This window comes from Ziziphus jujuba, chromosome 5, assembly GCF_031755915.1.
Source record: "Ziziphus jujuba cultivar Dongzao chromosome 5, ASM3175591v1".
Lineage (NCBI taxonomy): Eukaryota > Viridiplantae > Streptophyta > Magnoliopsida > Rosales > Rhamnaceae > Ziziphus > Ziziphus jujuba.
Genome location: NC_083383.1, coordinates 1,419,582 through 1,445,175, shown reverse-complemented (window position 1 = coordinate 1,445,175; position 25,594 = coordinate 1,419,582). Strand labels below are relative to the sequence as shown.

Sequence of the window (25,594 nt, the reverse complement as noted above, 5' to 3'; positions counted from 1 at the left end):
CAGATAAAAACACATTATTGGAATTCAGACTTTGAAAAGTATGAGGACGATTGTCTTATGTGAGCACTCTGCAATATTTTCCTCCGTAAGGTCTTTAACTGGAACTATTCTAATACCATTTTTGGTAAATAAAACTAATCTAATACTTAGGAGGAGTTAAAATAACTGTGAATCTTTACAATTCGCATGCACGTTACAATGGGAGGATATGCTCATTGAATTGGAAAAGACCTCTAAGGTCAGGTGATAACATCCAAAAAGCACTATTGACATAGCGTTAGACAAAAATGATTATGACTGAAATTCATTTGAAAAAAAAAAAAAAAAATTATAGCAACACAGATTCAAGTATATTGTAACCATACACTAATCAATATTAATTGATAAAATACAATTCAATTAAAAGAGTCTTTTTTTTATCTCTCTCTCTCTCTCTCTTTCATCGCCTAAGTTGGGCTAGCACCGTCGACAACACGTAAATCTGGATAATTTCGGTGGTTGAGAGAGTGCAACCAGAGACCCACCACACCTTCTTTACGTTCCGTCGATGCAATATGAGAATAAATCTGTTTCATTTTGAACTCTTCCGCCTCTTGTTCATACGCTTTCATTGAAAGCTCTTCATGACTGTCTTTCCATTTTTGGTTATAGGACGAAAAGAGGCACTCGTCCAAGTATAAACCAACCTCAGGAGCCGTAGGCACATTCATATTCACATCCCTAAATTTTGGCATGACATGGATGTCAGTAATATGATTGACTAACAGAAAGTTTGTACACTATAACTAGAATGGTTATCACCCTCCTTACCACTAAAAACTTAAAACAAGTCATTTTTAGTATCTCTCAAGACCATAGGTAATGGTTATGCTCACAATTTAAGGAAATTCAAAATGAAAATTTGGATGCGGTGCCAACTTTAATAGAATAACATTCATAATAAAACTACTTACTTCTGCAGAGCCTTCTCTAACAACGACTCCGGAGCACAGTGTCTCATGATTGCCACTGCAAGCCCTATCATTTTCCTGATCTGATGAAGCATGAAGCTTTGTCCCACAACCTCACACTTGACAAATTCAATGCCCTCGACCGTTACTACTTTGTTTGCCTCAAATGAAATTATGAAGCGACGAGCTGCAGGATCTTCGGCTTTTGTCCTGGTAGTGAAATTGTGGAAATTATGAGTACCTTCGTAGCACTTCAAAATTCTATTGAATCGTTCTCTTTCCTCCTTACCGTAAGAAAATCCACTTGCCTTTTCAGGCTCACCCTCATCATTAGCTTTCTTTTCCTCCAGAGTAACCTCGGAATCCAAATCAGCGCTCTCATTCGAGGTCAAAATTGTATCTTCAACCTGCTTAATTGCAGAATCCCCATTTTCAACAATAATTTCCGTTTTCGATTCACAATTTGAATTATCGCCATTAACAATGATTGGAGAAACCATAGTTTCCTCACTGCTTCTACAGTCTAAAGCAGCATCAGAGTGATTAGACAAAGTGCTTGACTCGACACTCATACCCGCACCTCTCAATTGGTAATTGCGCTTACCGAATAGGCCCTCAACCTTACGGCCTCTTTCAGAGCATTCCAAACACTTAACAAACTCATTATCAGATCCTAAACTAGCCATTACGCTCTCTCTATCGCGATGCGAACTAGTATCAAGGGCAAACGTAGGAAGAAGATAAACATACCTTCTCCGATCACAGAACTTCTTAGCGTTAAACGATGCCGTCACGCGCTTGTACCCGAAAATTCGAATCTGACTTGGGAGTTTCGAATTGAGGCGGTCGACGAATCCCGGCGGGTCGATATAGAACCGACCCGACACCACCTGGCCGACGGCGCTGACTCCCTTATCTGTACGAGCCGACCGGGCCCAATCATAGCGTTTGGGAATGTTGCGGTCCTGTTCAGGAACCGCGCCGGACTGGTACAGAGCCTCTTCAAGGTCGCCTTCTATGGTTTTGGCGCCTGGGTTCTTTTGCATGCCTTGGTATCCCACACCGCAATAAGCGAAGAAAATTGCAATTTTTCTACGTTTATATCTTTGTTTTTTGGTGTTGCAGGTATTTTCGCCGGTGTCTTCGTCATCTGAGGTAGTAGTGGTGGACATTTTGAGCTTCTTGGGTTCTGGTTCTTGAGACGGAGGCGGAGGCGGCGGCGGAGATCTTTTCGTTTCTGTATCTGGGTTCTCCATTTTCACGACAAGGAGATCGAAGACTCCATTACAGATTGTCAGATTCCCATTTAAGTCTGCAAATTTGCCATCGGCGCCTGGCTCTGTACCCTCATAAAACCCTAGGGTGAGTTTTCAAATGCTATTTTATTATATTTTTGGAAGAGGCATAATCATATGCTTATGCGTAATAGCAGAGATTTTTGTTCCCATATTGTGGAGCGTTAATATAAGTTGATATCAGCCATGGAAAGTACCACTTCAATACTTTGAGAGGAAAATGTATAAATTTTAAAAATCAATTTATTTATAATAAAAAAAAAACCCCTTCAATTTAACTATGAATGATAATATTTGAGAGGAAAACGTGTAAATTTAACCTTCAGTTTCGCTTAAAAAAAAAAAAAAACCTTCAATTTTTTAAAAAATTCAATAATATAATTTGTCCTAACAATATGATTGTCAGCATTTTCCTTAGAAATATTTTAAAATTTATTCTTTTAAATCTATCACTTATGATTTGTTACTTGGACTAACAGACCACATTCAAAATGTACAAATATAAGTAAATTTATTTTTTCTACTAGAAAACTATGGACAGTGGTCAATTATTAAAACGGATGGTTGCATAGAAATGAATATCACAGCAAACTGTTATTTTTTTAAAAAATTAATTGCTTGTTTTTTCATGCCCCTATAAAGAGAACTGCAATTTTTTTTTATTTTTTATTTTAAAGTAATGGAATTCATTATGAAATAAATTTCACATTTACACCTACCGGTGAACTTGTATCACCGGAAACTTTAAAAAACAGCTGAAGCAGATTCACAAGTGGCCAGATACTAGATAACCTTCTTCGTCCTTCATAAGCCCGCTAAGCCTCCCCACCTCTACACATATATCTCCAATCTGTAGATGCATCTCATCACCAACAACAAACACATGAGCTTGACTTTTCAACTCAATCCAGCTACACCCGGGCTCCTTTACTCACACCTCGAAGTTTCATCATCCTCCTAACCCGTTCCACATATTCTCTCCTACCCAAGGCATAGATACCTGACAATAACACATAAGCTGATGATTCTTGTGACCCCAACTCCACTAGTTTTTCTCCGGCATAGCAACCATCCTAAAAAGATACACCACAAGTACATACATTATCAATTTGTTGCCGATTCTATTAAGTCCTTGGCTTAATTCAGCTTTCCAGAATGGCTCAGGACATCAACAACGCAAGCATAATATTCTACTTTCGGTGCCATGCCTATGTATTCTAACCCCAACCTTTATCCACCAATCCCCTGTGGCTGCAAGTAGAGAGAACGTTCACAAATGTGACAAGGTCCGACCTTTTAGCCCCTAAGTACATCTCCTAAACACCAGGTTCCCATGTTCCAAACTCCTATACTTTGCAAACATCGTAGAAAGTGCACTTCCAACTGGAACTTCAAGGCCAAATCCATACTTAATGGAGTGGGCATGGATCTGTTTTCCTTGTTTCAAAGCAGAAAGGCTTGAACATGCTCTTAGGATGCTAGCCATCGCTAGCTCGTTGTGCATAATTCCCTCACTCTGCTTTCTATAATATAAACTCAAAGCCTCTTCATTCTCGTCCATTTTGAACATACGAGCATCAATTGTGTTACCACAATTGGCATTAAATCCCAACTTCATTGGCTGCACCAATCTCACTACAATATTGATTACACCAATAAAAGTAAACTCGCTGGGAGTCGTCCCTGAGAAATGCATGGTGGAAAGCAATTTCAAAGCCTTTTGAAAATCCCCACTTTGTGAAATACCAGTTACCATCATAGACCATGCGAAGAGTTTTTATGATTCTACAATTTAAACATTTGAAGTGCATCATCTACTCTTCCACATTTTGCATGCCTGGTAGCTAGAGCATTCCCAACAGCTATAAAAGAAACTAATCCTTCCCCCATCAACATACTCGGAGTGTCAATGCACCTGGAACACTAGTGAAAACAAACTCGCTCACACTCTTCTTGACGCATCAATTCAAAAAATGCAATTACCTAGCCAGCCTTTGCATTGCATATCCAGAAATCATGGTAGCCCATGAAACCGAATTCCTCTCAGGCATTCTATCAAACACCTTACGAGCGTCATATAGAATACTTCTTTTACGGTACAAGAGAAGAAGCGAACTTCCAATGAAAACATGGCCAAAACTATCGGTTTTGATTGCCAGTGTCTGAGTTTCCAAACAGCTATAGAAATGCTAAACTCATGCTAATAGAACTTTGTATTTAATACAAATTGAAGCCCACCTTGAACACGGTTCTCTAATGCACTAACCACTTTAATGTCCCAATTTGTTGTCAAGCCATGGATCCATGTGTCACGGACTTGTTTCTTATCCCTTCAAGCCGTGCGGCTTTAGTTGCTATTCCGACCCTTTGTTGCAACTAAGTAAGCCTTTTGCTCACTAAAAGAAAAAGCTAAGCAAAGAAAGCTAGAGCACAAAGAGAGTTTGGGAGAATGAAAGTATATTGCTTAAAAGAGAGCTTTACAAGTGTAGCTTGGATTCTTGAATCCTTGGATGGTTTGGCCAAATGAGGCCTCCACCTATTTATAGGCATACAAAGTCTAATCCTATGGCTATAATTGCTTTAATCCTACGGTGGAGAATGGGTGTCTAGATCCTTCCCACCTCCTTTATAAAAATATCTAAAGAAGCATCTGGAAATGGATATGTACATGGCTTGACCTAGAGTTCTCCATAAGGTTCTAGAGAATTCTACACTACTCTAGGTGCTTGGCCCATTGTAAGGCCCAAAATGGAGAGGATGCTCACCAAGTGTTTGATGAAATGCCCCAACCGTGACATTCTCCCCCACCTATGCCGTCGAAGTCCTCGTCGAGCTTGCTTCATGGAACCTCTTGATGTGATCTTCAAATTGCCAAAGCGCGGTAGCAGGTTCCCAACTTGCTTCACTCTTGGGTAGTCCTTTCCATTTTACCAAGTACTCATGACTCGGATGGTTGTCCCTTCCACGAACTATTCGATCGGCTAATATGCTATCCACATCCTTGTCATAAGTGTTGTAGACACCTATTGGTGCTCGCTTGGACTCCCCTCTTGTATGGTCTTCCTCATCCTGGTAGTATGGCTTTAGACAACTTACATGGAAGACCGGGTGAAGTTTGAGTGTAGGAGGTAACTCCACCTTATAAGATACCCTGCCCACCTTCTTGACGATTGGAAATGGTCCCTCGTATCGGCGAACAAGGCCTTTGTGTAGCCCTCGGGTAGACTTGTGCTGGGATGAAAGGATTTTGATGAACACCAAGTCTCCCACTTGATACTCCACGTGCCTTCTTTTGGCATCCGCCCACTTCTTCATTTTCTTGGTGGCCTTATGAAGGTACGACCTTGCTAAGTCCACTTGTTCATGCCAACTTTTGGCAACCTTGAATGCGGCAGGACTCCTTCCTCCATACTTGGTAACGAGTGTTTGTGGAGTGAGTGGTTGTTGCCCCGTGGCTAACTCGAACGGACTTCGATTGATAGACTCGCTCCTTTGCAAGTTATATGAGAATTGGGCAACATCTAGTAACTTTGCCCAATCATGTTGATTGGCACTCACAAAGTGCCGTAGATATAGCTCCAATAATGCATTAGCTCGCTCAGTTTGCCCATCGGTTTGTGGATGAAAGCTTGTACAAAAATGCAACTCCGAGCCCATGAGCTTGAATAACTCCGTCCAAAACCTTCCGGTGAACCTCGAGTCTCGATCACTTATAATTAATCTTGGAAGTCCCCAATACTTCACCACGTGCTTGAAAAATAGCCGTGCCGTCTCCTCAGCTGGACACTCCTTTGTCGCGGCAATGAATGTAGCATACTTGGAGAATCGATCAACCACTACGATTATAGTGCTACATCCCTCGGACTTGGGTTAGCCAATGATGAAGTCCATGGAGATGCTCTCCCATGGTCTCTCAGGAGTTGGTAGTGGCTCCAATAAACCTGTGGGTTGTCGTTGCTCCACCTTGTCTTGTTGACAAACAAGGCAAGTCTTCACATACCTCTCGATGTCGTCCTGCATTTGTGGCCAATAATAGTTTGTCTCCAACAAAGCTCTCGTACGCTTTTGCCCCGGGTGGCCGGCCCATTTGTTGCCCCACTTGGTACATAGATGCGATGCCCCTTTGTGTAGAGAAGACCATCTTCAACCCAAAACCTCTTAGTCTTGCCCTCCATGGCAAGTTGTAGGAGTTGTTTGGCCACAACATCACGGTCCATGCCCTCCTTTATTAGGTTGAGCAGTTCCCCTTGGAACTTGGTTATCGATGCTAGTTCGGCTTTCCTACTTAATGCATCCGCAACTACATTGGCCGTACCGGGCTTGTATTCGAGCTTGTAGTCGAACTCGGCAAGAAAGTCTTGCCAACGAGCTTGCTTGGGGCTTAACTTCTTTTGAGTTTGGAAATAGCTTGTGGCCACATTGTCAGTCTTTACTACGAATTTAGATCCCAGCAAGTAATGCCTCCAAGTGCGCAAGCAATGGATGATGGCGGTCATCTCCTTCTCTTGGACCGTATACCTCCTCTCCGTGTCATTGAGCTTGCGGCTTTCATATGCGATCGGATGCCTTTCTTGCATCAACACGCCCCCTATGGCAAAGTCAGAAGCATCGGTGTGCACCTCGTATGGTTTGGAGCAATCGGGCAATGCCAACACGGGTTCCTTCATAATCGCCTCCTTCAAATTCTCAAAGGCTTGTTGGCATTGGGTGGACCAACTTCATGTCTTGTTCTTCTCTAGTAGATCGGTGAGTGGTGCGGCTAGGGCAGAATACCCTTTGATAAACCTCCTATAATAGTTAACAAGACCAAGAAAAGATCGCAGCTCACTCACATTGGTTGGAGGATCCCACTCTTGAATGGCTTTCACTTTGGCTTCATCCATGTGCAGCTTGCCATCCTTGATCTTATGGCCGAGGAAATACACCTCATTGGTTGCAAACGAGCACTTTTCTTTCTTCACGTAAAGCTCATTATCCTTTAGAACCTTGAACACAATTCATAGGTGGTGGATGTGCTCCTCTAGCGTCTTGCTATAGATGACGATGTCATCCAAATAGACCACCACTAATTTGTCCAAGTAAGGATGGGAGATCTTGTTCATGAGAGTGCAGAATGTGGCGGGTGCGTTGGTGAGACCAAAGGGCATGACGAGGAATTCGTATGCTCCATATCGAGTAACACACGTAGTCTTTGGCTCATCACCCTCCACAATTCTAACTTGGTAGTACCCCGGCCTCAAGTCAAGTTTAGTAAAGTACCTTGCTCCTCCAAGTTGATCAAGCAAATCGGCTATCAACGGTATAGGATACTTGTTCTTGATGGTAACCTTGTTAAGCGCCCTATAATCGATGCATAGCCTCAACGAGCCATCATGCTTCTTCTAGAACAAGACAGGTGCTCCATATGGTGCTTTTGATGGTTGAATATAACCGGCATCCAAAAGCTCTTTAAGTTATCTCCTTAGCTCCTCTAGCTCCGGTGGAGACATGCGATATGGTGCTTTTGCAGGTGGTTTTGCACCAGGCTCCAACTCGATGCAATGATCCACCTCCCTTCTTGGTGGAAGTTTCTTAGGTAGTTGTGGTGGCATGACATCTTTGAACTCCTCAAGGACTTGGCTAACCTCCTTCGGTGGCTCCTTGGAAGTAACTTCTTCTTCCTCGCGTAGAGTAGCAAGGAATGTAGGCTCCCCTTTCTTTACTCCTTTCTTGAGTTGCATGGCGGAGAGGCGGTTGGAAGTACTTGGCTTGTGCATTGTTGGAATCATGCAAGGGCCTCCCTCCATTATGCACACCGTGTTGTAGCGAGGGAGTGGGACCACATTGAATTGCCTAAGGAATTCCATGCCAAGTACAATATCAAAATCATCCATAGGAGCAATGGAGTAGTTTACGTTACCTTGCCAAGTGCCAAGGTGCAACTCCACGTTACGGGCCATGCCATCTAGCGGTTTAGCCTCCGCATTCACAGTTTTCAACCACCCTTGACCTTTGTCGAGTTTGAGGCCAAGCCTCATGGCCTCCTCCTTCCTTATGAAATTGTGAGATGCTCCAGTATCCACCATAACTTGAGCATCCTTACCATTAATACGTGCCACCACGTACATAAGGGAGTTGTTCTTTGCATTGTGAGTTGGGATTGGTCTAGCCTTCAATGAGTTAAGGGGTTGTAGACAACCCATTTGTGTTTGCTCTTGAGTTTCCCTCTCTTCGAGCATGGCACTTAATGACTTCCTCTTTGGACAATCTCTTGCCCAATGGGGACCGTCACATAAGAAGCAATTTCCCTTTGGCTTTAGTTCAGGCTTGCCTCTTTTCTTCCAATCTTTGTTAGGTAGTGGTGGCCTTCTTTGATGTTCCTTACTTTGGGGAGTTTTATAGAACTTGTCTCCCCCACCTTTAGTATAATTATTCTTAGGCTTAGGGTTAGAAGACTCACCTCGCCTATATTCAACAAGAGTTTCAGCTGTAGTGAGTGCAGTTGAGATGTCTTGTACACCCCTTCGTTGAAGCTCTTGACATGCCCATGGTTGTAATCCATCCATGAAGTTAAAAAGAAGATCCTCCTCACTCATGTTGGGAATTTGGAGCATTAGACCAAAGAATTGCTCCACATACTCACGAATGGATCGTTGGTGCTTCAACTCTTTCATGCACTTTCTAGCATCATTTGCCACGTTCTCGGGATAGAATTGCTTCTTTAGTTCACTCTTTAATTCTTCCCAAGAATTGATTATGCATGTGCCTTTCTTTATTTCTTCATGCTTTCTACGCCACCATACCGCAGCAAGATTAGTAAGATAGAGGATAGCGGTGTTTACCTTTTGCTTCTCGTTTTGGAAATCCAAGGCCTCGAAGTACCGTTCCATATGCCACATGTAGTTGTCCAACTCCTTTGCATCCCTTCTCCCACTAAACTCCTTGGGCTTGGGAGCATCTACCCTTGGAGTAGAGACTATTTGTTGGGTAGTGACTGTGCTACTAGTTGCAGCTCTCTTGCATAACGCCCAATCCCCATGTGTCTCCTCTAAACTCTTCTTAAACTCATCTAATTGAGCTTGCATAAGGGACAAGGTTTCCATTGCCTTTGCTTGGAAAGCTTGGCTTTCTTGACGCCACGCCTCGGTGTTGGCCTCGTTGGTGTCTTGCATGGTACCTCTAAGCTCCCCCACTTGGTCTTCCACCCGACCATCGAGCTCCTCCATGCCTTGCTCCACCCGATCAAGCCGCTCCATCATGTCGGCAACGGCCAACTCCATCTTGACCACCTTGGTCTCCATAGCGGTGAGAACGTCCTTCGACTTTGAACGCCCACGTCCTTTCCTTGCAGCTTCGGGGATGACCTCCCTTCCCTTTGCTTCTTCAACCACAACCTCTGATGAAGACATTGTGCTCTAAATGCTAGCTCTAACCAGGCTCTGATACCGCTTGTCACGGACTTGTTTCTTATCCCTTCAAGCCGTGTGGCCTTAGTTGCTATTCCGACCCTTGTTGCAACTAAGTAAGCCTTTTGCTCACTAACAGAGAAAGCTAAGCAAAGAAAGCTAGAGCACAAAGAGAGTTTGGGAGAATGAAAGTATATTGCTTAAAAGAGAGCTTTACAAGTGTAGCTTGGATTCTTGAATCCTTGGATGGTTTGGCCAAATGAGGCCTCCACCTATTTATAGACATACAAAGTCTAATCCTACGGCTATAATTGCTTTAATCCTACGGTGGAGAATGGGTGTCTAGATCCTTCCCACCTTCTTTACAAAAATATCTAAAGAAGCATTTGGAAATGGATATGTACATGGCTTGACCTAGAGTTCTCCATAAGTTTCTAGAGAATTCTACACTACTCTAGGTGCTTGGCCCATTGTAAGGCCCAAAATGGAGAGGATGCTCACCAAGTGTTTGATGAAATGCCCCAACCGTGACACATGGCACAGCGCCAGTGTGAGTTTACCGGCCACGATATGTTGGCATTTGTACTCGGTTTTGTCCTAATTCGTATCAAAAAAAACTCTCCAAGCATAACAGACAATATGTTACTGAAAGATTAATACTTATTTCCTTATAAAGAACTTTTTTTCTTTTTTTTTTTTTAATCCTTCTAAATATGCCCCTATAGTATCCATCCAATCTGATATTTTTCCAAATCCTAGCCGTTAACGATGTATATACAGCAAGAGAGACCCGTTTCGAAAACTCACGCGTGCAATGGGCTTTCAGTTGTGGGGATTTTTCTATATGGTGCGTTCCAGGAATTGTATGAAAAAAGGACGGGAGTCTGGCAGCAAAGGGCATCAGCCCTCTTCAACCTTTATTGAAACGGTATGTCTTGTAGACGTTTAGAATTTAAGGAAATGTATTTAATTTAAATTTTAAAAATATTCTATAAAATGTTAATTATATATATTTAAATTTTAATATATCTTTATAAAATTTATTAAAATTTAAATTAAATATTATTAAATTTGTAAGATCTCATAAATATAAATAAAAGAATATAAACTTTTAAAACAAACACTACATAAATACACCCCTTTATATTTACACACTGACTCAGCGCTCTTTTGTCGTATGGTTACTCGTTTGCGTTGAAAACTCACCAATCAGTCACCTCACCTATGTATGAAATGTGACGTGAGCGACCAGAAATCGCCTCCCATTGAAGTTGCTTCGTTGCTAAGCTCTTTTGTCATAAGATGGATGGTTACTCGTTTGCGTTGAAAACTTACAAATCAGTCACCTCAATTATATATGAAATATGACGTGAGCGACCTGAAATCGCCTCCCATTGAGGTAGCTTCCCTGCTAAGCTCTTTCCAGGTTACGGTGTATGCCCAACCATACAACACGATAAACATCCGCATTTAGAACCGTTCACGTGTCCTGATGGACAATGCAATTTGGACTGGTTTGAGTCCCCACTTTAGAGAACAACCATAAACCCGCCATTTTATTGTCAATTTCGGCGCCACATATTCCGTTATGGGACTGCAATCCAGCTTTGCCGCACTGACCGTTGAGTGTAGAATATGAATATTTAGGAGAATTCTTTCATCGCTTTTCCAAGAACAAAGCCAAAACCAAAAATCGATTCCCTTTAGATTGATCCTCCAAACTTTTCCATTTCTCATACAGAATTATTTAAATTCGGAATTGGTGGCAGCGATTTGCACAAATTCAAATTCAATATTCTTTTTATCACTTTCTTGGTTTCCATCATAGGTACGGAACCGCATTATTATTCCAATTCGGTGGACTCAGCAGAATCTCCAGCTTTTTATTGCTTGCCGCAAGAACTTTTCTTTGCATATTTATAGGTCAAAACGCGGACTGCTCAAACCGGCACTCTGGTCGCAACCTTCTCTCCGGTATGCTTCTTCCTCCCACGTTGAAATTTCTTAGGGTTTTCAATTCTGCTATATTTTCTTCTGTTAACTTTTTCTCTTCTTATTTTTATTATGCTAACAGTTTTCTTGACGGATATTTACAATTTGCTGTTCTGTATGTAAATTTTTAGACACAGTTGTTTAAATCGCTATGTCTAATAACTACTTCCACTGCATAGACGTTTCAAATTTATTTTTATATCTTTTTAATGTCTGCTTAAGCGCGACTTGCTTTCTCATTTGGCTTTCTTTTTGCTAACTTTCATAATTATGGATGCAGGAAACAGGAAACTTTTTGGGTGCCCTACCCTTTGCAATCGGCAAAACCTCAATACCACAGGCTAAATGGGTTACCTTAACAATGTATATATCTAGACTACTGTGCTCTCTTTGGCAAACGCTGTACTTTTTTTTTTTTAAACATCATTATTTGTTCAAATGCAGGGCTCCCAAGAAAGTAATCAGCAAAATGATATCGGTATGGTTTTGTCAGATAAATCATAAATGGGATATTACTTTTTCTTAATGGAAACTTCTCGATGCCGTTTTCCCTGTTCATGATATAATTAGGCTCATCTTTTGTGTCATGACTTGTTTGTAATGTATTTACTTTCCTAACCTTCCACCTAAATAAAAAGTGTGTTTTGGGATTTAATATGCAGGAGCAGTGGTGCAACGTGGAAGGGAAATTCTTCTTCAGGTAATTTGATTATGGATGTCAAATTTTCGTCATGATGGAAGATTTCATTGAGGAACAGTTGGGTCCATTATAACTATACAAAATCTGGAATCGGTTAAGCAAAATCTGTAATCTGTAATCAGAAGATGAGATCATATACAAGGATTTTGTTTTGTGAACAAGTGCATCATACCCTATCTTAGTATGGTACTACTAGACAACTAAGAACTTTGAAGCCTGTGGATTTGACAGATGATATGCTTTACAGGCATTCAACTGGGAGTCTCATAAGTATGACTGGTGGAGAAATTTAGAAAGAAAGGTTCCTGATATTGCAAAATCTGGATTCACATCAGCATGGTTGCCACCACCAACCCATTCATTCTCTCCTGAAGGTTTGAGGCATAGCTGGTTTAAACTTTATGCTGTTCTTTTTGCATTTACCTAAGTAGGTTATTATCTTCTTAGCCGTTTCCTCTCAATTACAGGTTACCTTCCTCAGAACCTCTATTCCCTCAATTCTTCATATGGTTCAGAGCGTTTGTTAAAAAATTTACTTCAAAAGATGAATCAAATTCAAGTTAGAGCAATGGCTGACATAGTTGTCAACCATCGGGTTGGTACTACTCGAGGACATGGTGGAAGGTATAACCGTTATGATGGAATTCCACTGTCATGGGATGAGCGTGCTGTCACATCTTGTACTGGTGGATTGGTAATAAAAATTTCGTTTACTTTGGGATAAGTTCAGGCTGCATGATGAACAGGTGCAACAGTCCTTAAATTTCTCTATGTTGTGATATTGAAGGGTGGTCGAAGCACTGGGGACAATTTTCATGGGGTTCCAAATATTGATCATAGCCAACATTTTGTTCGAAAGGATATTACAGCATGGCTCCAGTGGCTACGCCATGATGTTGGCTTTCACGATTTTCGTTTTGATTTTGCGAGGGGGTAAGTCAAAGTTATAATCAGCATTATATTTAATTGGTTTGTTTATTTCTCATTCTTTTATGTCATTTGTTTGATAAATTAGTTATTCTGCCAAATATGTGAAAGAATACATTGGGGGAGCAAAGCCACTATTTTCTGTTGGGGAGTATTGGGATTCTTGCAACTACAATGGTCATGGCTTGGACTACAACCAAGGTATAATATATAATTTTTTGGAAGCAAGAATAACTGAGTGGATGAAGATATTATATAATTGGTTATGGCATAACGATCTACGTGTGGAACTGGACCTGCTTTGACATTTTATTGTCGCTTTCACATTTTAATGAAGTAACTCATGTGCCTTTTCACAAACATTGCCTGCAGATAGCCATAGACAGCGTATAATTAATTGGATTGATACCACAGGACAGCTTTCAACTGCATTTGACTTCACAACTAAGGGAATTCTTCAGGTATTTCCTGTACACATATGGAATCAGAAATTTATTTATCTTTCCAAAATTATTAAAAGAAATAATCCTAAGACGATCTAATACATAAACCTTGATTCTTTTATAAAATAAGATCTTCATTCCCTCAATTCAGATGAGTTTAAGTCTTTGATATCCTGGATGCAATAACTTCAGGATCTCAGTCATTTAATGTCAGTATATAGCTCCACTTTGCTATTTTATCAAAATTTCTTCTTTTAATTCTTCCATTTTCTTTAACATGTTAAAGGCATCTGTTTATGTATTCCATGCAGGAAGCAGTTAAGGGACAATACTGGCGTCTACGTGATCCCCAGGGAAAGCCACCAGGTGTAATTGGATGGTGGCCTTCTAGGGCTGTCACATTTATAGATAATCATGATACAGGCTCAACACAGGTTTGGTTATAATTAATATTCATTGTTATGATTCTAAAATGTTTCTAGACAGATTCCCTCTGCTGCACTCATGGTGAGAAGCAATGGAGAGAATTTGGGAAATTTCTTTGGAAATTTCTTTCTGAATTATATATGGAATAAATTTCTTATTTTGGTTTTGTGAATTTATTCAATCATGTACCCATTTCAAGATGGCGTTGTGCCCATAATAGACTGGGGGTCATGTTGAAGCTAAACTGCTGTTGGCCCTGCCAACCTTGGTCAATCCCATCACATCCTGGGACTGAATTTTCTGAGTTTATAACTCTCTCATGTTTATGTTAGTGGATATTTTACAGAAATTAGGCTTGATTGCAGTTATGGATGTTATTAATCCCCTTATCTCATATTTTTTTCATCTTCCAGGCTCATTGGCCCTTCCCCTCTAATCATGTCATTGAGGTATGTAAAATTGTTTTCTGCACGTAACTCCTTTACGTAAGTTAAAAAGTTGTCCTCAGAAGTTTTAATGTTTTAATATTCTTCTCTATATGATCGTGAAGGTATGTGTGTCTTGCATGACAAAAATTCTTCAATCATGCATATTTATTCTAGTATCCATGTAATTTTCTTGCTAATTTTTCATATGTTCAATGTAGTTTATTGTCGTGAGCTTTTCGTATCATCAAGTTGTGGTACTGAAAAACAGCGGTATAAGAACATGTGTCCAGTATAATTTGGGTGACACTGACAATCAATGACATTTCTGCTTTTTGTATTGTCTTCTTGTGCGATAGGTTGTTTGCCTAAGGTTGCTTTTTTCTTTCTTGGCTGGTAACAGAAAAGGAGTAAATAATCACAGTGGATCTTTTCTCAATTGTATTGACTGAATTGTTCCAGTTTAAATCTGATCTTGTTAGGAGTGGCAAAAACCCTATCCCATGTCTAGGCATTTAGATTTTGCTTGAATACATTTGATTGGATTCTTACTGTTATGGCAGACAAGCAGTCAGCCTTATGGTCCGCCGAGTGGTAGGTACAACACCTAAACAGGAAAGTAACCCTGTGTTGTTTAGGGTACCATGTGTTGTTGTCTCCTAATGAGCTCTGGAGCCTGGAATATTATAACTGTGCTGTTGTGGCATGTAGAAGAATCTACAAAACTAGGATAAAAGAAGAAAAAATAATTGTTCTGACACCATTTATTTTGCTCAACTCGTTGTTGCTACTCGTATCTTTCTGTGTTATACACATCATGTGCAAGTCTAGTATAAATTTCCAAATATAACCAAAAGATTGTTTAAATTAGATCATTTTAATTGCATATAAGCAACAGAGTAAGGGTTCCTAGACTTGCAAGCCATACAAGTATCAAAAACGTTTTCAAATAATTTTTTTGTTCCATAGTTTCCACTGCTTAAATCTAGAGTAGGAAAGCTCTATCTGTGCCCAAACCTTCTGACTTGTGACTTATGATGTCCGATTACATTTTGTGCAGGGTTATGCATATATCCTGACGCACCCGGGGATACCAACAGTTTTCTATGACCATTTTTATGATTGGGGCGACTCTATGCATGACCAGATCGTCAAACTGGTATGCATCCTGAGAAAGTAACATCTTTTAAACAAGGAAGTTCAGGTTTGTAATCCTTTTCAATTGTCTGCAGATGGGCATTCGGAAGCATCAGGACATTCATAGCCGATCATCTATTAGGATACTGGAGGCCCAGCCTAATTTGTACTCTGCAATAATTGGGGAAAAAGTATGCATGAAGATTGGAGATGGTTCGTGGTGCCCTGCCGGCAGGGAGTGGACACTTGCAACTTCTGGCCACAGATACGCAGTATGGCAGAAGTAGAGCTTCTTCAAAAACAAAATACAAATTTTTACATCTGCATTTTGGAATGATTCGGCTTGAGCCCGAATGCTTCCTATAGGTACAATATTGTGTAAGAATAAAGCTCGTATCTCCAATTTTTTATATTGGAAATCGGTATCAGTTGTCATTGAAACTATAAGTTTAATATTAGTTTTCATTGATATAAAGTAATTCTCTTCGTAGTCTTGTTTGATATTACTACCAGCTGGTCTCTGCCTTAGCAAAATCTTTTTTATGTTCTGTTTTAACGGTTATAATCATATTATAAATGCTCACTCAATTTTTATTTGTATTTTCATATGTGCTCCTCTGTTTGGATTAGGAACCTATATATTTATATATGATTGTGCTTAAATGCAGCTTTATTTCCCCCCCAAAAAAAAAAAAAAAAATCTTATTGTATATATGTCCGTCTGTTTTGTATTATAAATAATTATGTCTCGAATGACTCTAATTTTTAGCCTAAGTAACAGCGACGATGTTAAAAAAAACTAGCTTTTACTCGTGGAGCAAAAGCTTTTTATTCTTTCAAAAAATTACAGAAAAGAAAAAAATCATATAAAGTCATGGATATCAAGTATTCGAGTTGACTTAGAAGTGTTTTTGTTCCTTGAAGGGTAAAGCCTGACCATAATCACAACAACAAAAGGTGTTTGCAGGCTACCACACAACACAATATAACTAATGAATTGCTGAATGGCACGAGACATGCACAAAAGATAAATGTGCAATCATAGAATTCTTAGTATAAAGATAAGGAACGCCAGGGTCCCACGGAGACTAAATATTATATCCGGACAAACGGACAACTTTCATTAGTCAAAGCGCAAAAGCACTACCATTTATATGGATAAGAGAGCTGATGTTAAAATATATATTATAAATATGTATGGAATATATATGGGTTGTATAATATGAAATTCGAGAGGGTATGTATATGTATACATGCACTATATTAATGGAATGGAAGGACAAGCATGGATGGCAAAAAATCTGTGATGGATGGTGCTCTCTCTCGCTCGTGGATTTTGTGAACGGGCCCATGCTGTTGGAAGCCAAGATTGGTAATAATGGGTATCACTTGGTATGGCGCATTTTGTACTCACAGATTTTTGATCCACCTACTACTACTTAGTATGAAAGAGAGAAAGAGAGGGTCACATGGCAGTAGCTGGAAAGAGACTCACCCACATCACCATCATACAAATCGTCATCGCCCTCATCATTCTTGTTTTGAAACTTATAAAACCCACACTTCGTATTCTTCCCTAACACATCATCTTACCCACCTTTCAGCCAAACTAAACGCCATTTTCTCTTTTCTCTTCCTTTTTATGCCCCTTTATTTCCATGGGGCTGGCGCTTAATACCAAACAACCTGAATAACATATTTTTTCAATTAACCTCTCTCTCTCTCTCTCTCTCTCACGTGACACATACAAAGTGTCAGTATCTATTATTCATTGATAGAATGAAAAAGGAAATGCGCCCCTTTCATTTTTATATGATCCTTTTTCATTTCCACTTTCAATCATCACTCTTACTAATTAATTTTACCCAAACCCCAAACCATACGTCTCTCTCTCTCTCATTTTTTCTGGTATTAGGTCTCTGGCGACTACTTCTTTAACATGCAGCATACTATCTCTGAGATCGATGCAGAAACTGAACCACCTCCTCCAGTAATAGCATCTAAACCTGCAAGTTGTTAGCGAGACTGGGCTTCTAGTTCTAGGACCATATCCATTAATCCACAATTGAACCTAGTTTGTATATTTGACAAAAACCCATATGAGCTATATAATATTAATAATTGCCAAGTAATCTAGCTTCTAGAGTAAACGCCTCACCCAATATATGCCACAAACTATATATCTGTCACTGTTTCCCTTTTCTTCTGTCCAGTTCTTTACAGTTTCCATAATAATTACATCAAGCACTCAGATTAAGATTTTGGACTTCAAAAGTAAAAAATATATTTATTTTTCTACATGACCTGGCTATAACTCAATGTACCTAACAAAAATAATCACTTTCTTGTTTCCTAAAAGACAAGCTATATATCTAAAACATCCTAACTGCTAAATTGAAGATTATGAGACCTAACCTTCACAATAGTTTATACATAGGGAGCTAAATATATACATATATTTGCTGAATATATATATATCCATTAATGCTTTGGGTAAATTAGAAGAGATATAAGGTGCAGATTTAACCCCCATGCTCCTAAAAATGGCAGTTGTTTCTGTCCGTCTGACCTGCACCAACAAGCATGATTGACAGCCTTTAGCATAAAGTAAGAAATGCAATAATATTTAGTAAACTTTGAGCGTTACGTGAAAGCAGACCCACTTGAACCCCAATAGCTCATAATCATGAAAAAGGGTGGATTCCATGCATCGAGCTTTGCAATTTATAGGTGATGCTCTTTTAGGCTTTTTCCCGTTTTGTGCTATGCTTTTCAAAACGAACGATGGCAGGCCGGTCAAACAAAATCTATATTTCAACACAGTGAATATGAGTATTTGACCTTAATTAGACTAAAAGTATTTGGTATAACTTTTGTATATATATTGCAGTTTGGAATAATAATTATTACATCAATAACCACCAACTTAAGTTTTTAGCTCTATAACCACTAATTTCCAGAATATATAAAATTGTCCCCACAATTCCACCATGTCCTAAAAAGCTTTTCCGAAAAGAATACAAAAAAAGAGAATAAGGATAAAAGTTGACAATTCGAATTGCAGAGAGTGCAGGGAACAAAGCGCATGAACTTTTTCAATGTTTAAATTTAGGCATTGAACAAAAGTAGAGTAAAAAAGTTATTTTTGCTAGCCTCTCACGTTAAACTTTGTGTATATATATATATATATACATATATAATGCAGTTTTCTTTGAATAGAATGACCTTTTTTTTTGGGTGAATATGACCACTTCTTTTATATGGTGATCTGAGCATACGTGCCCTTTTGAAGAATTCAATTTAAAAGCCTTTCTTTTTTTTTTGTTATTAATATCGATTTACTCAATTATATACGCGCACTTTCACCTAATCCCCGATTTAGAAAATTAGTACCTATTTCCAATATCAAAGTATAATACAGAAATGTTATGGATTGTACAACTATAGAATTCACCGTATACATTATAAACAAATAAGCAATCATTTATAAGGATTGGACCACTGCGAAGACCAATTTAGTACCGCAAAACCATGCAAAAGTTGTAGCTTTATTGTAAAACAATTTTCATTAGGTTGGAAACAACGTGACAGGATAAGAAACATGAGTTACAGTGCTTGGTGGATGTAATTATGTACAACTTCGTTCAGGTACCTTCCCAAGTTGCTTCCATCTATCTATTACCAAAAAAAAGTTGCTTCCATCTATCGGATTAAATTAATTTCAACATACTGGCAAACAACTGTGTATAAATTTTTCATTGCCCCAATGATTTAATCATGGCTCTGACATTAGCTAAGCAGGACAACTGGTCTGAACCTCACAGGCCAATGGGACGTAGACATGTTAGATTGGAACCAAGTCAATTTCAGAATATAAATTCAACGTGGGATCCTGGGTTCCCTCCGTGGCTCTGTGTTGTTTTAAACTTTGAATTTGTGAAATTTATTGGGTATGGTTGGGGAGTAGATTTGAGCAATAAATATAGGAGCATATGAATGGGTTGGACTTATTAATTGACGCATGGAAACGGAAAAAAGAAGATAAAAAGTCATAATTATAATAAATAAATAATAAAAAGGGCTTTCGTGGAAGTTTGTTCTCAAACATATTTACTCGGGAGAAGCTGGTGAGCGTTTTTGAGGAGCGTGGGTTGTGGGCGTGATGAGTGCGACGTATCAATCGACAAAAGGGAAGATTTGATTTCTCTCTCACTCCACCTCTCTGTAACACTGTAATCTTTGCATATTTATTCCCCATTAAAAAAATAAACTAAAATAACCTTTGGGAGGGAAAAACAAATTTGGACTGTTTATAAAAAAAGCTATACGATTATATATGTGAAGAGGATTGACCTAAGATTAAAGCTCTTTAGACACATTGTTAATAGGTCAAAAAGAATGTTGTGTGTGTTTGAATTGTAAATCCATCTTTTTAGGATAGGAAGAGATGGGGGGTGCCTAGGATTCCACACTCGGTGGTTTAGAACGTAGGACCAGTAAATGGAGCTATGGAAGGTTGGCTACTTTTCTATTAATCTTGGTTGATTAGTGCTTGATTTGCAATTTGAGCACTAAAAGTTTATCTGATTGAAGAATGCTGGCTTATTATTGTCAATCTAGTTGTTTATCATCGGGTCATTAGTAACAGTAAAACCACGATAGGGTGGACAAAAAGATTAACTTTTGAGAATTATTGGAAACAATAAGCTCATTAATTAGATGGAAATTGTGAGCCGTACAGTTTTTTTCTCTTTTGTTGAAATCGTGCACTTAAAATTTAAAACAATAAAATAATGCTATTCACCAAGTCAAATAGAATACAATGATTAATTATCTCGGTATTTTCCAAAAAAAAAAAATATATATATATATATATATATATATTAATTATCTCGGTGAATTATCTTTATTTTCTAGCTAGTCATTAAATAGAATTCAGTATAGATTCTCATTGAATTGTCTTGTTGTCAATACAGTGAAACTTTCAATGCACATTTTTTGGAGAATGGGGAGCTTAAAATAAAGGATTTTATTATATGAAATTTGAATTTTAACTCCAAAGAGGAGCTTCACAGAAGATAAATGAATAAATAAAATAACACTTCAAGACAATATATGAGCATTTCATGTCCTAGTTCTGTACATAATAGGCAATATATTGCTGAATTTATTTGAAAAAAAAAAAAAATGCAATGCATTACTGAAAGTTTACACTTTTCAGATTATAACATTTTAGTTATTAAAAATAATCCTTTAATTTCCTTAGCACAATTATTAAAACAGTTCGAGGATAAAGTAATCAGAAAATCTAAAATTGTCTGTCCAAGTGATCATGTAACATTTATTTACAGAAGAAAAGAAAATTAAAAAGACAGTAGTAGGCATGTGAAATGACCCGTGAAAGAGCAACACACGTAATTTAGCCCGGCAGCCGTTTGTAAAACCCCGTTCCTAGTATGTGAATCTTATCCTTAAAACTACACTACTAGTACTCCTCCGGATAAACATTAGACTGCCCTATATTTTCCATTGATATTATCGGCACTGGACTGGATTTTGTTACGTGTGGCAGAGAGCTTGTTTCCAAAGGTTTTACATTCATAATACCCCACTTATCAAACGGTTCATGCCAGATCTATTTTTATATATACGCATCAATCCTGATGATGATGATCTTGCTCGGCCAGCATAAGTCCTCAACGGTCCACATGACCTCCAAATGGAAACACATATGGTCCTAAAACATACAAGTAAAGCTGAAAGTGTGTTTTTTTTTTTTTTTTTTGTCATTTTTTGGTCCGTAAGCAAAGAGATTAGTTTCCTTTCCATAGTTTTAATGACAGAATCCTTTTTGTAGAGTTGTAGAGAGGGTGTGTTCTTTTGGGCATCAGAAACGAGGGAGTTTAAAGGGGCTGAGAGAAGAGGTTAGAGAGTAAGTGAAGGCAAAGAAAAGACTGATGGAGGGGTGATGGGGTGGGTTAGAGTAGAGGGGTTTCATCAGAAACGAGGGAGAGGGGAAGAATAACTATGATGATCCTTTTCTTTGATCCTTCTAAATATGCCCCCCTTCTCCCTCCCCTATATGAATAGGAATGAACTATCTATCCAATCTGCTTTTCTTTATTTTTATTTTTATTTTTTTAGTCTCAGAATGAAAGAAACCACCTCCCCTTTCCTCTCTTCTTCTCTCCTATCCTTCTGCAGTACTTTTGCTTCTCGTCAGTATCAAATATCATCAATTCATTAATTAATTACACCTACATAGCCCACAAACCCCCCCTTCTCGCTCGCCTATTTACTGTACTCCTTCCCATCAGATCTTAAATAGAGCCCCCGTCTTCCCCCCTTCTCTCCAATCTTCCCCTCCCATAGCTTTATTACTTTCGCTCTACTCTATGTCCTTCCGTGGTTCTTCGAAGGGTGAATACGAAGGTCTGTTTTCTGACTTCATCTGGGTTTGATAAAGGGTTTCTCACAGAGTTTATTGGCATTCTGTCCACCTCCCATTATTAAAAACAAAAAAATAAATAAATAAATCTCTCTCTCATTGTCTCTCTCAAATATGCTATGGAGGTGGGCATACTGCCAACTGAGTTCTGTTGGCTTCTCTTTGTAAAACCCTCGTGATGTAATCTTCCAGTATGCAATATTTCTATATATGCACCTTTTCTCAGCTCTGATGGAAATCAAGGTAAAAGTACCCCATGACTAGTTGTTAATACGTTCTTCTTCTTCTATTGTTCAGTTACTTACTTGTATGGTTCCCTACTGATTTTCAAGTAATCATTCAGTGGCAGTTTCTGGACCTCGTGCTTGTCTGTCAAAAGTACCCACCCCCAAAACTTTACTATTATTTTTCTGTAAGAAACCTACAAGAGTTTTTATCATTTTCCTCCTCTTCCATCCGTTTTTCTTTTGCAGGGTCTAATTGTTATCAATGGAGGAATCATGCAGTAGGCTGTATTGTACATGAAGTTTTTGTTTGTTCGTTTCAAATCTTGTGGATATTTTCGGCAATCGCTAATTGGGAACCCTAGCTAACTGGCTTTTTAATTTATCTTTTCATCATTTTGTCATCTCACATCTGCCAGAGATCTTCATTTACCTTTTTTTTTCTTCTCTTTTTTATATCTTACTAGCTCATGTTATATCACACTTCATTATTTTGTTGTGCAGGTTTTACATCTAGTGTAGGGTTTTAAGTCTTATTTCTTTTGCATCTAAACCAGGAACAACAGGGAGGGGCTGTATTTATGGGCTGAATTGGGGGTAGAACAATTGAGAAGAAAACCATAATGTGTCAGAATTGTTAAGTACAATCCAATCCATTGAAGGGCCTTGGATTTGAACTTTTCTGTGTAAAGATCTTCTATGGGAGGTTATACAATGCATATATTTATGTAATAATATTAAAATAACTGTGATTTATTATTAGATATTACAACAAAAGGAGAAGATTTCCATGGTGTTCATGCCTTCATGCATGTCTACCACCATTGAGTTAATTGTCAGTCATTTATTTTTACTTTTTCTATTTTGGTAGGGCATGTCCTTTAATTTTGCTTTTAACCAGCCTAGGGCTCTTGCCCTATTTTCTAAGAATACATCCTTTCCTACGCTCTCCCAAAACCACATATACGTAGCCTCATGATTGAAGACTGACAATGCTTATAAATAATGCAATAAACCTCTCATCTACTCGCCTTTTCTGGCGCGTGTTTTATATAACGACCGATCGAACTCTGCCTTTATAATGTTAAAACCACTCCTTTTTAACCCCTTCTTTCGTTCTTCGGCGATGCTTCACGCACTTCACCGCAGGAGCGCTTTGACGGCTTGTTAGAGTCTTTGATTTCTCGAGTCAAATCCAGTCAAATGTATGGCGCCCGAAGGTTCAACGCCTAGAAAATAAGGTTCATCCCCTAGAAAAAAAGGTTCATCAGCAATGGTGAAAACAGTATTTGAATTTGATTACAAGAGGGCCCCAAATTTTGAAATCGTAAAACGAGTTTTGAGTAGACTTAAACATATAGATATGCAATTATTTGTTGCTTTTGTGATTTTGTTGAAGGAATGCGTCTGAACAATAGAGGTCCACACGCCCAAAAAAGAAAAAAAAATTAAAAAAGAAATCGAAAAGTTTCTGGTTAATAAATTATAGCTGACCCCATGAACTTATTAGTATGACCCAGATGGACAAATAATGATAAATGCTCTCTTTTTTGTATGAAACGTGATGATTTACCACACACTTAACAGGAGCCAAATTGGGACTATCATCAATCATTATGTAAGTTGGTAGTTCCGGTGCATGCTGTGTGTACCTACTAAACTAATAGGGGATGCTTGTTGAAAATTTGTTCACCCTTTTGTAAGATTCATCCAAACTCTAATAGACTTTAATTAGAAAAAAAAATAAAAAAGGAAAAATAATATATTGATTTTGAATTTTGTCTGAAACATTTTAGCATCGGTTGGATCAGCGATTCTTAAAATTAAAAGAGAGCATCTAACTTCATGCCAAATTGCAAGTAGGCCTTTTCTCTTTTTTGTCAAAATCCCTCCTTTTTTTTTTCTTTTTTTTTTTCAAAATCTTGTGCTTCTATATTTTGTATTTTATTTAGAACTAAGAAAATGCTGTGATTTTTGGTCTAGATCATTGATTGAAAAATGTGGGGAGCGGTGTCCTTGCCGGTTATTTGTCGGATAAATAAATATGTTATGTTGAGTTGCTTCTACAAGTTGAAAATTGATTTAACGGACCGACCATAAGCCCAAATTCAAATGAGTTCAGCAATGGACCGTCCAATATGAACTCAATAAGTTTCCAGCCAGAAACTAAAGGCATATTTGGGTTGGTTTGGAGAGCCCATCTTTCCAATCTAAAAGATAATTATAAGAAATTTAGTATACGGTACACAGTTAAAAAATAATATTGTATATATGTGGCAAAAACAATGTCAGATACAGTTTTAGATTTTCTCTTGCATGTAAAAAAGTGAAATAGGTTGGATTGTATGTAGCAGGTGTAAAAATGCGTCATATATGTATGAAGCTAGATTTTTGCTAATTGTTTAGATGCAAAATAGATTACTTCTTAAAAAAGAAAACAAGAACAAGAAAAATGAAGTGCAAAGTACAAAATTTTTGACATGCCTTCTGAACTACGTGGCTGTTGCGGCTATTGAAGCTTAGACGAAGCTAGATTATCCGAACGGAAAACAGTTAACTTGACACAGCATGAAGCATCCAAGAGGGGAAGAGAGAGTAGGAGATATTAGTTCTCATAACTAAATAAAAACTAGTGAAGAATTACTTGTAAAGTTGTTTAGATAGCACTCAATAAAAAGTAGCCGTCGAATGAATTCTACTTTTTTCCTATTTTTGACTCTAGAGCAAGGACTATATTATTCTCATAAACCTACAGTCCAGGGGTCTAAGACTCGACCATTATAAGCGGGGCTGAGCAAAGAGATAAGAAAGGTCACCGCACATAGAAGTAGGGGAAAGGGACCTACAATGGAGACTGACCCCTATTCCACTACGGAAATTGAGTTGCCTGTCTTCGAACAGAACCTAAACTGGCTTGCCAGCCCAATGAACGAAGCTGAAGCAAACGAGTGATAACAATATTAAGGAATAAAATGCTCTAGTTTTTCTTTTTGCAATCCATTGCAACTTTTTACCTTCTTGGACTCCTGTTTATTCCCTCTATACATACGTAAGTAGTCGACAACTACGTTTCTTTGAACAACAGCTTGGCTTTTAGTGTTGTCTTGGAAGTCTCAACAGTCAGTAGATTTTGTTCGAATGCGCACAATAACGAACATAAAATATTCTTGCAGTAATTCATCCTTAACAAAAATTGAAGAAATCAAACACAGGAATGATGAGATTAGCACACACACAGAGCA

General features: G+C 38.5%; 2 protein-coding genes, 1 long non-coding RNA gene and 1 pseudogene across 4 annotated transcripts; 2 read left to right on the top strand and 2 right to left on the bottom strand.

Moving 5' to 3' along the window:
* Positions 1-174: 174 nt before the first annotated feature.
* Positions 175-2,432, bottom strand: LOC107422338 (uncharacterized). The gene is made up of 2 exons (XM_048475943.2): positions 954-2,432; positions 175-720 (listed from the first exon to the last, which is right to left on the bottom strand). Exons 1-2 carry the CDS (start codon positions 2,204-2,206, stop codon positions 447-449), a joined length of 1,527 nt encoding a protein of 508 aa, XP_048331900.2. The 5' UTR covers positions 2,207-2,432; the 3' UTR covers positions 175-446.
* Positions 2,433-2,744: 312 nt separating this feature from the next.
* On the bottom strand, positions 2,745-4,546 carry LOC132803724 (pentatricopeptide repeat-containing protein At2g33680-like; annotated as a pseudogene).
* A 6,539-nt stretch (positions 4,547-11,085) lies between these two features.
* Positions 11,086-16,166, top strand: LOC107422824 (probable alpha-amylase 2). The gene is made up of 13 exons (XM_016032333.4): positions 11,086-11,604; positions 11,903-11,985; positions 12,067-12,100; positions 12,285-12,322; positions 12,570-12,696; positions 12,790-13,016; positions 13,110-13,255; positions 13,338-13,450; positions 13,622-13,710; positions 14,004-14,126; positions 14,532-14,567; positions 15,604-15,702; positions 15,776-16,166. The coding sequence occupies exons 2-13, from the start codon at positions 11,968-11,970 to the stop codon at positions 15,965-15,967; spliced, it is 1,242 nt and encodes a 413-aa protein (XP_015887819.1). The 5' UTR covers positions 11,086-11,604; positions 11,903-11,967; the 3' UTR covers positions 15,968-16,166.
* Positions 16,167-21,084: 4,918 nt separating this feature from the next.
* On the top strand, positions 21,085-23,185 carry LOC112491077 (uncharacterized). Of its 2 annotated transcripts, none has more exons than XR_003055294.3 (2): positions 21,085-21,430; positions 21,538-23,185. It is a non-coding gene; the product is annotated as an uncharacterized LOC112491077 (long non-coding RNA). The 2 variants fall into 2 exon arrangements; XR_007241317.2 differs by having other exon boundaries at positions 21,085-21,442.
* The last annotated feature ends 2,409 nt before the right edge of the window (positions 23,186-25,594 follow it).

What these genes read in the sequence shown, in the direction of transcription:
- LOC107422338 (XM_048475943.2), bottom strand. Translation starts at nt 2,206, where the DNA reads ATGGAGAACCCAGATACAGAAACGAAAAGATCTCCGCCGCCGCCTCCG. An exon ending in TTAGAGAAGGCTCTGCAGAA is followed by an intron (nt 721 to 953) that starts GTAAGTAGTTTT and finishes GCCAAAATTTAG; the next exon opens with GGATGTGAATATGAATGTGC.
- LOC107422824 (XM_016032333.4), top strand. An exon ending in TGGCTTGGACTACAACCAAG is followed by an intron (nt 13,451 to 13,621) that starts GTATAATATATA and finishes CATTGCCTGCAG; the next exon opens with ATAGCCATAGACAGCGTATA. An exon ending in CCTCTAATCATGTCATTGAG is followed by an intron (nt 14,568 to 15,603) that starts GTATGTAAAATT and finishes CATTTTGTGCAG; the next exon opens with GGTTATGCATATATCCTGAC.